Here is a 17,953-nt window from a genome sequence, read left to right as displayed (position 1 = left end):
TCAGCATATGAAAAGTAACCGTGGGTTGTGTGTAATCGTATTTTCTGTAGGATGTGTCGGAGCTCGAATTTCGTGCACTATGTTTCGTGACAAACGCACAATGGTCTGTACGAAAGTTCAACTATCGCATGTATACGGTTTGACCTTTGGGCGGAACAGAATTCTAAAATGCGTCAGTGCAGTGACACCAGCAACCATAACTGAGAAACGATCGGACATTTTAAAATTTACAGTAGGCCTAAATCTGGTCTGGTGGCGGAAATTAAGAATTTTGTACATCGTAGATATGACCGTGGTCTATCATAATACTTCTTATTTGTCAATTTGAGGACCGGAACTTCAAGTTGCGATAACGTCTCAGTTCAGAGTTGATAGAAAATCGACTTCAACGGGATGTTCTGGTACCTTGTTCGAAGGAAGTTACCAGGGGCAGCCAATGAAACTTTGTGAAACAAAAAGTGTTCGCTAACGGTTCGGTGCTGGGAGGGCAGATACTTGTTGTATCAGTGGGTGGGGCAGCAATTCTTTTATGTCAGTGGGCTGCGAAAAGTTTTGTTTTCATTCACAATATGGCAGTTACGAATAGCTCTCACTTCTGCCCACCCATTTGTTGCCCCAAACGCTTAAAAACACTGTAAACACGTTTTGTTTAAATTTCTAGAAATAGGTTGGGGGACAGTTCATTTGACCAAGTATAAACCCTGTGTTTGAGTTTCATTACCGATCTCTCAAAATACAAATATGGTATTTTCACTTCGCATACACGGCAGAAAGTGTACTGCTAGCAAATTAATACGCTCAAAAAGACATATGTCCGTGAAATTATGGTTGCGTCATACTATAGTCAGATTTGTCGCCCAAAGGTCAAGACAAGTACTAGGACAGTGGCATTCGAACATCTTGCAAACAGTCTTCCCACACAAACAGAGCATTCATAAGAGGGTAAATCCCCGAATGTGAACTATTGTTCTTTAGAGAAATTAATGTCCTCCATTCTGTATAAAATATATTTAATTTAGTCATTGTGAATTGTTATTATTATCATATTTGAGCCATGGAGAACTAACTGTTTAACGCCTTGGGTTTCAACGAGCCAATCTTAGCGTCTCAGGCTCTTTCCATTCCGGTCGTTCATGCTCCGATCATTCGCTGACTTAATCAGGTATGACAGACATTGTGAAGCATGACGACATTGTACATTAAACTGGGTTATTTTCAGGTACCAATAGTATTTGAAGCTGCCTATGATGTCATCACAAGGAAGGGGGAAAACCCACCGAGTCACGTGTCTGCATTGTCATGAATCAAAGTTCTGCTTGTTCTGCTTCCACATTTGATATTGCAGCTTTTCTAATTCGCTAATAATCGGTGAGGAACGACCAGCTAGAAATCTTTATCAGATCACCAGCAATTTTCTGTTGTTGAAGCTAAGGTAAGAAGACTTTACTGACTCTAATTGCTTTGTCTTATGTGACTCGAGATCTATCTTATCAACGTTTGTTAGCGATGAAATCGCGGAAGTGGCGGTCGAGTTAACGAGTTGCGGTTGTCGTGTATTTCTTGTTCAATACCAATGCAGTGTACATCTACATTCAAGGCACACCGACCATCATGTTTCGACAGTCAGGGGTTTCAGCGGCGAGTGATTGTTGCCAATTGGGAAGTTGACTGCTGATTCCGACACAAGAGAGAGGCCATGAATCATGAACCGACCATCGAAAGCGATAAATCTTTGAGAGAAAAGATGTTTCAGGGCGTTTATTTTGGTGTTTCGTGGTAGAATGTGCAATACTTACATAGTACCAAACAACACTGGAATCCTGAGTTATGTAAATTTATGCGGTTGCAGCAAAGGCCCTCGGAACTAGGGTGTACAGTTGCAGCATTACACAGTCATGAGTTGTCACAGATTGCCTTGGTACTATCAGAGAGACTGCAAAGGCAATATGGTGGTCTTTGCTCCAATCGCGCGAATTATGCATAAATTCTGAACATCGTTCAGGATTCTGGTGCAGTTGGATACATATGTAAGTATACAATAATGAGAGAAATATAATAATTTTTATCAACGATGTTCATAATTACAAATTTACTAAAAAAAATCGATTTTTACCAATTTGTTAGGACTGATAGCGCCTTCCGGCTCTGTGTCCAGGCATATATAGGAACTCCGCAAACCGACACCACGTAATTTTGATTGTTTTCGACATAACTTCAAAGGAAGATATTCTTTTTTAGAATCAGGCCTCAGACAAACATTAAGAAGGCCATAAATTATTTAGTCTGTTTGTTCCCAGTCAGCTGCTTCTCACGACGTCACATAATTGAGGATTCTAAACCGAAAGTCACGTGATAAAACTGCACTAACTGTCATTTCTGATGCATTTGCCGTTATTCTTGTTCAGTCTTTGAGATATGACTCCTTGTTTTACTGCAAAAATTATGTCAAATACCTGGTTTTCAGCTTGTCAGTGTTGGCAGATAGAGTCAATGTAGACCAAAACTGGTTCTAAGTTTGTTACTTAGGAACTGTTCATTTACCGTGCACTATGCGCTGTGCTTGCGATGGCAACGCTTTGTATTTGAACATCCACAGGGAGAAGTGTAAAAAATATTCCCTTTTTCTGGAAGTAATTAACAAAAGCTTTGCAAGGCGTTAGCTATTGTCCCAATAACTATGGAATTGATTATTTTGAGTCCAGTTTGTCATGGTGCTATAGATTACCCACAAAACACATCGCATCGGAATCATATTAGACCAGGCAATTAAAATTAGGGAAGTTTTACTAGGATTCGCCATAAATATGGTTTACAGATTTTGTGTTGTTTTTTTTTCTCGAAAAACTGCAAAGTAGAGCAGAAATAATTGAGTGCATAGATATTTTTGCGCCAAACGCAGAGTGAACACTTTTGTTAGAAACCGAACTATTTACTTCCGTTTGATAATATACTTGCTGCAACGAAGCCCTATATGTGATAAAATTGTCGGGAAATGACTGGACTGATGCCAATATGTCTCGCTGCAAATAATGATTCATTTTCCTGGTTCACTCTGACCTTGTCCTTGTCCTGAATGTCCAGGTGACTTTTCAGGACAAGGCCTTCTGATAAGAACCAGGGTATTTCAGAGACAACACGTCCTGTGTCTTTGGTCGAGTAAGTCAAAAAGAAAGCGATGTTCCTCTGAAGATTGAATATTCTATTTTGATCTCTTCTCGGGGTAGCTTTATTCGGGGTTTGCTTATAGCCATACCTGTATTGTAAGGGGCTCTCACTGCTCGCGACATAAAACAGTTAAAGGCATGAGTGTTTTGGTGGGTAGGCAGGCGATTTTGTTTCGCATTAGAAGGTGTACAAAGCAAAAGGTCTCTACGACCCCTATTTGACCCCCTTGATCGAGATGTTTCGGGTGATTTTTAATATTCACTTTGCAATAGTGTTTCAACAGTGTAAAGTTTTGCGGGAAATTGGGCTAAAACAGCATTTCAGCACATAAGCCAGTGAATATGGTTTGCTGTAACAGAGAACAGAACGGCGCTCGATCAAACTAGTGAATTCAATCCAATGAAATTACCAGGATGTAAGGTCGTGTAGGGGTCATAAACATTGACAAGTTTTCATCATCAATAGGCGTTGACATCTTATTCTTTAGTTGAAGGATGATTTGCGAAAAAAACGGGGCTCAATGTAATAATATCTGGTTGTTACTCAGTGTGCGAGAATTGGCGAAGGGCATTGCAAAATTATACGAGTGAAAGTGTTTTCCGATGGACAGATCGCTTAGACAGTTTATGTAACTGGTGGGAAGAGAAATGCAGTGGGCGGCACAGTCAAATGCTTAGTAATGGCGGAAGGACAATTGCGTATATAATTCACTTTCACTTCTTGAACGTTATTTAGCATACAATACTTTACTTACATATCAAATCACCTCTGACTCCAAGTTCTGTAAGTTGGATGGTTGGCTACCCCGTGCTCTCCGTCACGTTTGTCAAATGTACCCAATAATTTTTTTCCGAAGTTCGAAACATGTGTAGTGAGTAACTTATTTTTGCACGTTTTCAGATTCAACCACTGCCGTAAAGATGTCAATCTCCAAAAAGAAATGGCCGTTTATCGTTCGCGTCAATCTTGGCATCTTGGGATATATAAAGTTTAGAGACAGAAATAACTTCAGAAGATGTTTTCCGTGTTTACTGAAACACAGAGGCTTTGGCATTTTGCATGAGCTATTTTCGATTGCCGAAGGAGACACTGCCGAGAACGAAGGTACCGGCGATTTGACGGCATCGTGTTCGATTTGCACGGATTTGAACAAAACATGGCAAGATGGGAGGTCGAAAGAAGGTAAGTCGTTTTCATAGCAGATGACTGGAAGTGATTAAATGCAAGATTTTATTAATCGCCGCGTCTTTTTCCCACCCCACTCATTAGTGAGAGCGTAAAAAATATGAATAGCGAGCTTCATTCAAAAAAGAAGGACAAACTTTCGCTCAAACTTTCATCGAGCAGACTTTAAACAATTGTCTTTCAAAATCAAGAATAAAAAATGAAGGTCACAGTGCAAATTCTAGTACTAAACAAACAACTATACCCAGTATTTACCGATATTTGAAATTCAAAATGGCCGCCATCTCTGTGACTGTTATCTCTATAGGAGAAAATGAAACTACATGTAGTGATGTTCACAAAATTAAGCCGGTGAAAACGTTTTTACTCCATCAGCTTTAAAATTATCCCCAACTTATGGTAGGTCAAAGGAATACTGTAAAACTTTGAAAATCCGAATTCCTGTCCCATTCAACCGTAACAGGCAGGATCTTACATTCTTTGCAGACGACATCGACAGACGGGAACTCACTATTTCGGGCGAGACAAAATCGACACAAACAGATCCATCGCCGTTTTCCGAGAGAACGCCACTAATCAATGGATGTAAATTCGATAAACAAGCAAACCGAGTGAACATACAAGTATCAGGTAGGTTCAATTTTGTACCATTCTGAAGCACAGCAAAGTGATGGTTGATTGTTGTTTCTGACTATCTGTCGCCACTGTTTCGACTCCATGACTACCGTTCTGTCCGCCCCTGTCCACCTCTATATCAGTCTCTCTCTCTCTCTCTCTCTCTCTCTCTCTCTCTCTCTCTCTCTCTCTCTCTCTCTCTCTCTCTCTGCAGGTCAGTGTGCTTTCGTCTTGTCACTCTCTTTGCAAGTAGTAAATGTATATGTATATATATATATATATATATATATATATATATATATATATATATATATATATATATATCTCTCCACGACGCAGAAAGTTTTGGACGTTTCCGAAATGATTTTGTAGTTTTGAGTTTGCTCTCATCATCTCATGAAAACGCATACTGTTCCATTTTTTCCAGATAATACTGCTCACTGTACTTCGAATGGAAATGAAAACAAAAAGTCACCATTGGTACCATGGATCTTATTCTTTACGTGGCTTGTGATCATAACCGGTTTAATGTTTAGTGACTGGGTCGTCCGCATAGTGTCTAACTGGGGAAAAAGAGATTTGACTTTACACCTGTTATCGGCCTCTACCTATGTCCTACCCTTGGTGGTTGTCACCTCAATACGCATGGTTTCGATGATTTATGAGTGGGCGCCCCCAACGAAGAATTGGTGGGTGTATGCTCTCACCAAAGGCAATGTACTTACTCGTCTAAACGTCTTGGATTTGTCGCGTTATACAGCTTTTGGCTATCTGTCGGTTTCATTCTTCCTAGTTTGCGCATGCTTCGAACTGACGTACCATTTCTACCGATTTTCGAAGTGTCATGATTTGCATGTCAAAGACTACACCGACTTAGCGGCGTTCCTAATCGGCGAGTTCATGTTTGCGGCGTTCTGCTACGAAATTCATTTACTAAAGCGCTGTTTACAGTCAGATATGAAACTTTGTTTGTCGTTTGTGAAACGAAATATCGAGAATGGTCTTGATTTGTGCCGCCAACGGATCCTGGCGACGTATTCCGAGTTTTTAAAGTTACACAGTCTTGTTTCTTCTTGGCTGGTGTTTCAGTTTTCCATTTCAGTATTTAAGCTTTCATGCCATATTTACTGGAATTATAACGTGTTTGCAGTGAACACAGACGTAATTCCAGCCATTTTAATCAACGTCGTCATTTGGTGTGAGTCCATGATGTTCCTTCTGCTTCCAACATTCGCCGTTGGGGGCTTCAGCATTTCATATCTATGGAACGACTTTAAGTTAGACTGCAAGCGGTTGCAGCGAAAAAAAGAGGGCGAGAATTGGCATAGAGTTGTGAGGCTTTTGAAAACACTAAATGTAACCGAATCAGGCATATATCTCACCGCTTTCTTTTCAATTCTGAGCGTATTTTCAGCTCTTCACCTAGGAAGTCAATATGCTGAATATTGGCGAGATAATATTGTGAACGTTACGGCAGCTCATCCTTCATTCAGCTTTTCAGAAAACAGAACATTTACATGTTGAATTATTATCCAACGGTAAACGTTTTGACACTTCATCGACTCACACCTCGAGTGTTATCATCTCTGAGAGTATTTACAGCTTTTGTTCTTATTATTTTAAAAAATAAGAAGCCTCTTGCCAATGTGACGTATTGATGTGTATGTAAATGTGTTTATGTTATTGGGTGTCTGAAAAGACGTAAAATTGTTTAAATGTGCGCATACAGGTATGTGCGACTCTTACGAGATTCAATAGAATGCTTAGAAACTATTCGTAAGACTAACAGTTGACACAGGCAGCGTTTCATACTAATGACAAGTTACCTAGGGAGTCGTTCGGGTTAGGGGCTGAGGAAGAGTAAATTGCTATGGTAAAAATATCTCTATAAAAAATAAACTTTGTAGTCGTAAGTTCTTTGCTTGCGCCCAATAATCTCAATAGCGAAAAACTATTTTATAAAGTTTTATCCTGTCTTCCGGATATGATGAAGCAATTTGTATTGTGAGTTAAAGGGCCTGTAGCTGTAACCTTTTTATTTTGTTTCACTATAATTATTTGTCTTAAAAGTCGACAGCAGTTCCCTGTTCTACTCTCCAAAGCGTGTTTACGTTTATATACACACTGTATCAATAAGCCTAACTCAGCCTGTCCTTGGTTTCTTGTCCTCGCGGGCGTCAATTAAGATCCGCCGCGAAAAACCTTTCTTTCTGCTCATGAGGAAATAAAAAACCCCACAAATACGCGACGATAGTGCATAACACAGTGTTGTGTAAAACAGAACTGTAAACACTAACATTCCATTCGGAACTGTACACATGTGTAACTGTACTTATATTACGCTGTCAAAACTGTGCATTGCTGCACTAAAAGTCAAATCACAGAACTGTTGGTATACAAAAAAACTAAAGCAACACTGCTGTGCATTTATCTCTGCGTGCATTCCTGTGTTGTTTTCATGGTTTTTGCACGTTCTTGTTGGTTGAAGAACAAACAAATTGAGAAAAAAAAAACGTGTCACCGCATCATTTTTGCAATATATCTAGGATGAGAAACAAACGTTTTATTTTTCTTGGCCTCACAATGCATTTTACCTGTTAACACAGTGTGTCGACAAGCTGATATTACAGTCTGTGTTTCAACATACTTTGGGTAGCAGACATAAACGTAAAATAGTGGAAATATCAAAAATAGGTACAGCTACTAGCCATTCTTTATTTGACCTAGATGCTGTTATTCTGTTAAATCCTATTCTATTAAGAACTTGCAAATGATATAAAAATAAACTAGTGAAAATATCATCGATCGGTTACAGTTAGCAGCCATTAAATACTTGATCTGATATTATATTAAAATATAGCAATATGACAGTTCAATTTTACCTGTATCATTGTTTAATTCCATAGCCAGCTGAATTAGAGAGAGACACACTGTGTAAGAGGAAACTAAGTTTGATTCCAAATTTACTATTCCAGATACTGTACAGTTAAGATGCGTCTCTTCCCTCTGACTTTCTCTACATTTCTGTAAAAAAAAGTGTAATAAACTTACTCTTTTATGCGAATAATTGTTGATTATGTGAGTTATTAATTCACAGATTGAAAAAGTTACTTTCATGAGCTGCAGACGTGCTGATGCACCAACCTTTATGATTCACACTGCAACACTGGCATTCATCGATATACTTGTACGACATAGACCAGCGCTAGAAAATTAGTTGCTGAGATTATTTTACCAGCAAGGAGTCATATTCTTTTCTACTATTTGCTATATCGGAATACAACTTTGTGTGACACGAATAATGTCTACAAGTTAAGCCATTATTAATCGAGATATGTATATAAATTTTAAGACTTACTGAATTTACAGCAGTGCAAACTTATGCTGTTACCCCAACGGCCTTTCAATATGTGTAAACTCTCAACCATTCACCAGTCTCTGTATAGTTGGCTCAACTCGCCTCGCTGCAGCAGTTTCCGGACGCAAACAGTCGTAGTAACATTGAACTGTATTTGGTTCACAAGGCGTGTCGTTTGGCATTCAAAGGCCAAGGCAAAGTTTTGTTACATGCAGTATCCCCTGTCAGAAATTTGTGAGAGCAATAGGACTGTGTGACCCAGTATTTACTGCATCAAGCCATAGACAGTAGAGAAACTCTACTGTCTATGATTTCACAGAACTAAAAATTGGACCATCTATGAACAAGTTAGTCTTGTACACAGGGTAAGCTATGCTAAAAAAGTGTACTGTGTGGTCTAAAAAGATATTATCTTCTGAACTTTCGGCCGTGTAACAATTTTCGCCAAAGATTGCCACAACCACACAATAAAACTAGACGGACAGCTAAGCCTGTCCATTAGCTGACAAAAATCAAAATAGATTGTAGGACAAGACGTTAATTGCTGAATATGTGTAGCAGGGAGCGGCCTACCAATAAATTATTGTAACAGTGGGATAATATTACACATAAATATGCTATTTTAATTTCTGTTGAACAAAAGTTTACATGAGAAAATAATAGCTGTTCGTGGCTACCCTCCTCTTATGATTAAAAAAATTCCCTTCGCATATTTTCCTCTGTTTCCGGCAGAAAATCTCCCGGCTTCCCTCCCCAACTCAATATACTCCCACAGCCCTTTTGCCATGTCAAAAACGACTGGGCAAGCCATCTTCTCTCACCGTCTCACAGAAATTCCAAAACTTATCCGCCACAACTGAGTCTTGTTCTTGGGACATGATCCGCCAGCTGGTACCAAAACAATGACAGCCCCTCCTGAAATCGCCTAGGAACAGCTTTTTGCAGAAAATCTCCATTGGCTGCCCTCTGGTCTTGATTCTTCCGACCTATTCACTACTGTAATGAATCTAAATAGTAGACAACAAGGTTAGTCAGCCTATAGGTGTTTACACGTACGGGTGAAAAAAGTTTCAATTTTCTACCTGGTAATATTTTTACATGCATGTAGGACCAAATTCCTCACTCTCTGTACAGCAAGCATGTGTTGGAAAGAATTAATGAATGCACTTTTACCCTGACACTATAATACGGACAGCATGACATGCTAGGCCACAATCACATTGTTGTGAGGAAGAAATTGAAAAATATAGAAATGACACCATAAAAGGGGTAGGTTAAAACATAGGTTGCTCTCTCTGCATTTGAAAGGGAGCATAGCATTGCTTCCTTTGCAACTAGCTACCTCCAACTCTTCGCCGTAATTGTAGACGTCATCGACTCTTTGAACACATGTGCTACATGAACATTAGGCGAGGAAACAGTCTTGGTCTCAGAGCTTGGACGTTAAAATGTTTTAATAATCACCTCCAAAGGACTCGATTATGGTAATGTAATATTATAACTATATTAAACATATTTGGTGAATGCGGGGGCCAGAGCATAATTTCTTTAAGACAGGCATTATACATTCGCCGAATTTAATTCGTGGTCACATAAAAAATTACCAGGATGTGTTTTGTCAGTTCTATTGTTGTAATATGACTCTATTAGCAATGTGGTCAACCTGCGAACAACTCAGTTGTTTGGAGATCCCTTGCAAAGCCAATAGAGTCAATTCAATTGACTAAATCTTCATCTTTGCGCTAAATCATTGACCTGTAAATCGACAAAGCTAATTACGCCTTTTAGAATATTTACTGACACTAACACGTGCAGTTTGGTTTATGTGATGAACCACGATTGAACTGTTAGTCGCTCTTCCGATACACCACCCGGTCAAGTTCATCTTCCAAGTATGTTATCTCTTGCTGCGGGACTATCGCTGTATATCAGAGCAAAGCCCGCAGAAAAGTTGAAATACCCTTTAAATATCATTCATTTGAAGGAAACACATGCTGAAGCAGGCAACACATTAAACATGTAACTATTTGGAGTTGAAGCCAAGTTATTGGACATGTTACATGTAATCTAGCAACCAGTTAAATCTGAGGTCGTGTCAGTAATATATTTGCGGCAATTTAGTCATCACATGCCCCAGTACTTTTTAATCAACGTTATACCCAAATCAGGAATAATCAAGAAGGAACACCGTCTATCCGCTTAGGGAGGCTTTCCATGGTTTTCCCCGAAGACAGAGTTGTTCATAAGCTCGTAGAGGTCCTTTTCAAAGGCGGTGGCCGCCCAAAACCAAAACTGCAATGGATGATAATTACAAACCGCTGTGAGTATGAGCTTTGAGGATCGGTAATTTTGATTTCGTAATAACCATAAGCCAAAACCTTGTTTTTCAAAATATTTTTTTTCTAGAAAAATTAGAATTGGTCATTTACGTTTTTTACACCAAAACAATGAAAGGAGATGTAACAAATACAATCAATTACCCCAGCTCATTACTTTTTTATAATACTAGTGACTGCTTTCTTCATAAAGACATTGTCCTGTCTTGACTATAGACACCAATATATTTTGCGATATCTCTTCTACTAACAGCAATATCTATCTATCTATCATAGTGACTAGGACATTCACTCGACGTATGTGTCTACCATGTACATAGTATTTGCTGCAATGCAACGTCGTGCACGCTTTTATTAAATGCAAACGATATGCAAATCTGCGTGATTTTATGCACCATCCCTACGTAACAGACGTTCAGAGATGTGTTCAGAGATGTGTTTGAGGTCGTGCTATAAAAATATTATCTTTGAGCGCAGCGAGAAACGAAGTGTCACCAAACGGACGGGAAACACCCACGGGTGTCACGTGTTGGTGTCCTGTTCTGCCTCTCTATTCAACGATATGCAGTCCTGGTTCTTCTATCTATGGTTCAACATTGCAGCGAATTTCAACGCGTTGCTACACTGTGAGAAACGCCTCCCTATTTATCCATTTCCAAGGCTCAATTATCGCTAGCAGTGCTGTTAAAGCAAAGGTAAGAAGATTATAATTGTGATGATAGATCTGTCGTCTTTAACCTTAATATGTGTCATTATTGTCATAGTTTGCTAGCGATGGTATCTCTGTGGTGGAAGAGTATATGCATTGTCTATGTCTTATATCTCACGTACAGTTTAGTGTGTTTCGTCATACAGGGCAAGGCGTGCAAGGACTATGTATTCACTTACTCACGTGGATTTGCTAAAAGGAAAGGTTAAATCACACGAGGGGTAATGCTGCACTTGTGTAATGGGTAGACAGCAAGCTCGAAATTTTCCTGGAACACGTTTGGAGCTAATTTGGGATAATTGGATTTTCATATTTTGCACAAGTGTTAGGTGTCATATAGCTGAATGTTGCAATATCGCAAATTACTCAAAAAACAAGTGTGTAATATAAAAAGAAAAGCAGATGAGATAACATTTGTAGATTAAATCGACCTTACTTCATCCAATTATCCCAACTTAGTTCCAATCGTGTTCTGGTGTGTTTCAAGTGACTAAACCTACCATATTTACAACCCTCTTACCCTAATTTTATCGCATTTTAAAACACTGCACATGTTTGTGCCAAATGTTGCTATTTTTTTATTGGCAGCACCCTATAAAAATGAAAAAGCTCCCGACACATGTACATTATTTTGTGAAGGGAAAGGAATTGAAACACGTATTATTTGGCCTTATCAGGCTTTACCTAGCAATAATTCCTCAAAGTCGAAACATGTTGTGAAAGTAACTGCCTCATTCACGATTTCAGATTTAAACACAGCCATAGAGATGTCAATTTCCAGAAAGAAATGGCCTATTATCGTGCGGTACAGTCTTGGCATCTTGGGATATGTAAAGCGTAAAAACAGTAACAACTTCAGAAGATGCTTGCCGTGTTTACTGAAGCACAAAGGTTTGGAAAATTTGCATAAGATGTATGAGGTCAAAAACGTGACTGTGAACGAGGCTACCAATGATTATTGGACATCGTGTTCGATATGCGGAGATTTGAATGATCCATGGCGAGATAGAGGTTCAAAAGAAGGTAAGTCGTTTCAGATGGTCCTTTAAAAATTCTAACTCTCAATGGGCGGGTCGGTAGAAGTGATGTCACCCCAGATTTTATCAATAATACTTCTAACACCCGGATAATGAATCTGACAGCACGAAAATATAGAAAATCTCCCTTTCTGTAACTGTCAGTTTTAATCCAAAATCGCCACAAGCAATTAAATCTATCCTTGATTTACCTCGTAAAGTTTTACATCAAATGAGCGTTTAGCGTTTAGCATTAATCGCTGATAACCTAGGAGTCACTTTGGTCACGGTTTCGGATAGTGGCCCACAGGAAACAAGTTGAGTTTGCATCCAAGGCACCATTAATCTTCTGTCGTGATGTTTCCCTGACAGAAAAGAAAGAAAGATAGAAATGTTTCAGTAAAGGTTGGTTACAATCTTTATAGTGATGGCTTTGTTTAAATCTTCTTTGCAGACGATCTTCGGAAATCCACTTTCTCGGAAAAAACGCCACTGATCCACCCATGTCAATATCAGCGACTGGCAAACCGAGTGAATATCCACATGAAAGGTAGAATTGCATATTAATTTCAAATTTACATATCTGTGGATCAGTTTAGTTCCGGACGTTTAACCATCAGTCGACTGTCTGTGTGTCTTTCTCCCCAGTCCGTCTGTCTTGCTTTCTGCTTCAGTCCGTCTACATATAGATTTATCAATATCTCGGCTTCCATCTCTTTCTTATGAACATTCTGTTGGAAGAAGCTTTATATAATATTCGCCCTATATGTACACATTTGTATTTTCAATACTGTCGATATTATTTTGCTACGTTTGTTCGTTCTTTGAATGTTTTTGACATACTCAGATTTCATTTTTGTCTTCTCAGGTAGTACTTCTTGTGGAAATAAGAGTAAGTGGTTCTCTCCGATGCAGTGGAGCTTGTCCCTAACATGGCTTGTGATTATAACATGTTTAATATTAGGCGACTGGTCTGTCCGGCTAATTTCAAGCTGGGGAAAAAGAGATCACACTTTACATCTGTTATCGGCCACAACCTATGTCATTCCGTTGGTAGCTGTCGCGTCAATGCGTATTCTTTCGATGGTTTACGAGATGGTGCCACCGACGAAGAATTGGTGGGTCTACGCCCTTACCAAGGGCAATGTGGTCACCCGTCTGAACATGCTGGATTTGTCTCGCCATACTGGTTTTGGCTATCTCTCGGTTGCGTTCGCCCTTCTTTGCGCATGCTTCGAACTGTCGAACCAATTTTACCTGTTTTCGAATTGTCCAGATTTGATCGCTGATAATGTCTTAGTGAAGTATTTCGTCGACCTAGTGGCGTTCATAATCGGCAACTTTATGTTTGCGGCCTTCTGCTACGAAGTGCATTTACTAAAGCGTTGTTTACAGTCAGATATGAAACTTTGCTTATCGTTTGTAAAACGAAACATTGAGAATGGTCTCGATCTGTGTCGCCAACGGATCCTTACCACGTATTCCGAGTTTTTAAAGTTACACAGTCTTGTTTCTTCTTGGCTTGTGTTTCAGTTTTCCATTTCAGTATTTAAGCTTTCATGCCATATATACTGGAATTATAATGTCTTTGTTGTACACACAAATGAAATTCCAGCCATTTTAATCAACATCGTCATTTGGTGTGAAAGCACGATGTTTCTCCTGCTTCCAACATTCGCCGTTGGGGGCTTCAGCATTTCATATCTGTTGGATGACTTTAAGTTAGACTGCAAGCGGATGCAGCGAAAAAAAGACGGCGAGAATTGGCATGGAGTTGCGAGGCTTTTGAAAACACTAAATGTAACGGAATCAGGCATATATCTCACTGTTTTCTTGTCAATTTTGAGTGTATTTTCAGCTCTTCATCTTGGAAGTCAATATGCTGAATATTGGCGAGAAAATATCGCAAACATTACATGTGAGAGTTCATCATACATTTAGTATTTCAGGAAACAAACATCTGTTATCTTAATTTTTCGTCTTTGAGGCTTTTATCATAATGGGTTGCAGATATGATGATGTAAGACTTTGTATGATTCACATATTATAACATTTTGACATTCATGGATATATGAATATGACATTGACCATGGCTATTAGATATAACCTTGAGGTTATTTTTAGGAACAATAACCTATGTCCTTGTTCATTGGCTGTCTTGGAATTTACCTTTGTTAGGAGGCTCAATATTTACAAGTTATGAAATGATTAATAATTATATGCAGATTGTAAACTTAGACAAAGAGGTTATGAGAATGGTTGACTTATTACACAAGATTACATCAAGAATTCTGAGACCAATTTATTGCTGTACTTCGCTCACTTAAAATTTTACCGGAAAGCAGTCTTCAATTATTGTCAGACACTTAATTGAAATCGTCAAAGCAATATAATAAAACTTTTTAAAAAAAATCGTTTTCTTGATTGACTGGCTTGCTCGTCGCTTCAGAGTTTTCGGACGGAAACAGAAGTAGTAACATTGGCCTGTATTTGTTTCGCAAGGTATTTCATTTGACGTGCCAACCAAACCAACCAAAAGCCAACCAAAAGCAAGGCGTTGCCCTCTAAGGCGCGAATAGGGAGAGGAAATCTAACCCTTTTGTATGACTTTCTATAAAGATGTCAGAGCTTCCCGTTCATATGACGTGTGTCGTCTCAAGGACATAGCAGTACAGTGGTTTGTGTAGACCCGTTGGCATTAGACGAACTAGACATATTGTCTAAATTGAGATGTTGCCAACACTGTAAATTAAAGCGAATGTAGCAGTAACTATTGCAATTTTTCCTTGTTTTTGCTTTATTAAATAGAAAACACAACTTTCTTTAGAGTATGCACAGGACATTAGTGGAGCACACTGGCCATGTATGAATTTTTGGTCTTTTTATAGCTTGTCATTATTCATCGAACATTCGTGACTTGGTGTCAAATGGGACGTGAGTTTTCTACGTCTCCTTGCTATTTCCTGCAAGGTAACAACAATTTGTTTTCAGAGACGCGTATCTGAGGGCATGTGAAACTAGTGTGCAAGCATATATGATCATGTGTAAATAAAATATGATAGTGCCAAACGAAACTTACTGCCTTTGAGCCCGCCCCTAAACGAAAGTATTGATAAATGAAAATCCGATTACGACATTATGATTTGAACTTCCTGAAAACATGACAGGTTACCGATAGGGTTGTCAGAAGTTTAAACTGCAGGCTGGTTTTTGAGTAATACACATTTCAAATGAAGTCTCAGAACATTGCGTGCTCATACTTGGTTTCTATGGCATAGCCATAGCATGGAGTTGATGCAAAGCTGCTCGTGATTATTGAAATTATACTAAACCTCCATATTGAGTCATGTTTGTCGTGTTGAATCGTCCATTGCAGGGCAGTCCGTCTTTTAAATAAGACATTTTAAACTCAGGAAGCAGCCACTAAAGGTAGTGTCTAGGGCTCTTCAAAATTGTCAAAAGGTGTTACGTATTGCGTTCGAATGGCACACATATTTCTGTTGCTGATGTGTAATATGGTTACATGCAATATATAAAGTTTACACGGATACATTCAAACGAAGGTTTCCATTATCTTACCCTTTGACCTTTGACAAAACATTATCCGAACTTCCCGTAAACAGTCATTCGAAACCACATAAAACATACAAGCTTAAAGTGAGAAAGGGCCTGATAGCTTATTGAATCAATGGTAATGATATTGACAAAGGGTAGAAAATGTTGCACTTCATCTAGAATAAATTGTCTATTAGTTCATGTTCGGTAATAAACATTGATGGATTTATAAAGCTTTCATCATGTGCCGCTCTTCCTTTGCTTACCAGTAAATAATGTTTTTTGCCAATGGTACATGTTCAAATCGTTGCTGTTGCGTCATTTTATTAGCTCACGTATAGAAGTGATGCCTGTCTGTCTGTCTGACCGTGTGTGTGTGTTGGTCTGTCTGTCTGTTTTCACGATAACTCAAAAAACGCCTAAACGGATTCTAGTCAGATTAAGTAGACAGGTACCCTATGCTAATGGTAAGAACTGATTAGATTTTGGTCCGTATGGCTTGCGTATTAATGAAGTTATGAATTTTTTTTTCATATAATGGTTTCCTATGGAGACTGTAATAGAAGTGTCGACATATATGAAGAAATACTGCACAAAATTTCATGAAACTTTTGACAGATGACAATCTCAGAACATTACGATGATACTGTGAGTATCATGTCAATTTTCTGCTCATTTGCATATTTAATTAACTTTTGTTATTAGTGATATAACTCCGAAATTCCTACACCCAATTTGGTGAAGCCTGCTACAAATATTGATCTGATACATATATAATTGTACTGAGAAGCATTGGGCAGTATCAAGTTAATAAATAGCTCATTTGCATATTTTATGAAGTTTTGTAATTAGTCATATAACTTCGAAATACACTAAATTTGATGAAATCTGCTGTAGATACTAATCCGACAGATATCTAACTGTGGTGTAAAGCATTTAGTACTGTGAAGTTAATAAAGGGTTCATTTGCATATTTAATGAACTTTGTAATTAGGGATAGTACTCCAAAATTACATGTTACCGTAAATTTGATGAAACGTGCTACATATATTGATCTGATAGATATCTAATTGTCCCATGAAGCATCGAGCAGTGTCAAGTTAATAAACAGCTCATTTGCATATTAAATTATGTTTTGTAATAAGTGAATTAACTCTTGGAGTACTGTACGAAAGTTTGTGAAACCTGCTACATATAATGAACTGATAAATATCTCATTGTTTTGTGAAGCGTACTACTATTAATGAACCTGTTGTAAAATACGTGAGCACATTCAGTTCACATCTGGTTATGGTGTGCCTCTTTTGCAGTATCCTGACAACATGGCAAAAAAAATTTACGGTAGAGTAACTTCCTACTAATTATATTGCTACAACATGTCCAGTGTTTCCTCTGCATGTTCATTGAAAGGGGCACTTTCTACCCCTCTCATCAAAATTAGGAGGCAGACTCGACATTTGAGGGGGCAATCACTTTTGATGTTGATTTTGTCTTTCTAGGAAGGGCTTCCCAGATATCATTACGTCAATGTCGCATGCAGCAACAGTACTAACACCGGCATCATGATGTTTATGAGCTTGTGATGTGCTCGGCTGCTCTCCATCTTCTATCGATTTGTCACCGACACGATTTGGTCCGAATTTGGGGTTTAAATCCATCAAAATATGCGCCGGTGGACGTCTTTGTCTGGTGTATTTTGTGCGTGATTTCTGCGCTGTCAGTAACTTTTCAGGGCATACAATGGCTCGAAATGCGAAGTTTGCGCAATAGCGAGAGAAAGCTTGCATGTCCTCTAACAAATACATTACGTTGATTTTCCTGCAAGACACTCCTTTTTCATCTGTTTACGTTTTAGCACTGGCTGTTATCTCGATCAAGATCCTTGTGACATTTATCGCTTTGATTCAATTTTGTCATGGAAACTAATTTCTTGCGATCTCGACAGTGTTGTGCCTGGTGGTCTTTGATAAAACTTTGTTTGAAGTAAAAAACATAATCCTGTTTTCGCGACCGC

The 17,953-nt window shown here is 38.6% G+C and overlaps 2 protein-coding genes across 4 annotated transcripts; both read left to right on the top strand.

Annotated features, from left to right (window-relative positions):
- The first annotated feature begins 1,309 nt into the window (after window positions 1-1,309).
- On the top strand, window positions 1,310-8,032 carry LOC139123107 (uncharacterized). 2 transcript variants are annotated; one of them, XM_070689097.1, is made up of 4 exons: window positions 1,310-1,432; window positions 4,066-4,347; window positions 4,837-4,980; window positions 5,393-8,032. In XM_070689097.1, exons 2-4 carry the CDS (start codon window positions 4,086-4,088, stop codon window positions 6,487-6,489), a joined length of 1,503 nt encoding a protein of 500 aa, XP_070545198.1. In that variant the 5' UTR covers window positions 1,310-1,432; window positions 4,066-4,085; the 3' UTR covers window positions 6,490-8,032. The 2 variants fall into 2 exon arrangements, with proteins under 2 accessions (XP_070545198.1, XP_070545199.1); XM_070689098.1 differs by lacking the exon at window positions 1,310-1,432 and adding an exon at window positions 1,940-2,027.
- A 3,237-nt stretch (window positions 8,033-11,269) lies between these two features.
- On the top strand, window positions 11,270-16,171 carry LOC139123105 (uncharacterized). Of its 2 annotated transcripts, XM_070689096.1 has the most exons (4): window positions 11,270-11,354; window positions 12,116-12,391; window positions 12,839-12,934; window positions 13,253-16,171. In XM_070689096.1, exons 2-4 carry the CDS (start codon window positions 12,136-12,138, stop codon window positions 14,323-14,325), a joined length of 1,425 nt encoding a protein of 474 aa, XP_070545197.1. In that variant the 5' UTR covers window positions 11,270-11,354; window positions 12,116-12,135; the 3' UTR covers window positions 14,326-16,171. The 2 variants fall into 2 exon arrangements, with proteins under 2 accessions (XP_070545197.1, XP_070545196.1); XM_070689095.1 differs by lacking the exon at window positions 11,270-11,354 and having other exon boundaries at window positions 11,805-12,391.
- Window positions 16,172-17,953: the final 1,782 nt, after the last annotated feature.

Source organism: Ptychodera flava, chromosome 22 (assembly GCF_041260155.1).
Source record: "Ptychodera flava strain L36383 chromosome 22, AS_Pfla_20210202, whole genome shotgun sequence".
NCBI classification, from domain to species: Eukaryota; Metazoa; Hemichordata; class Enteropneusta; family Ptychoderidae; genus Ptychodera; species Ptychodera flava.
The sequence above is the reverse complement of the archived record's forward strand: the minus strand, read 5'-3'. Positions and strand labels throughout refer to the sequence as shown.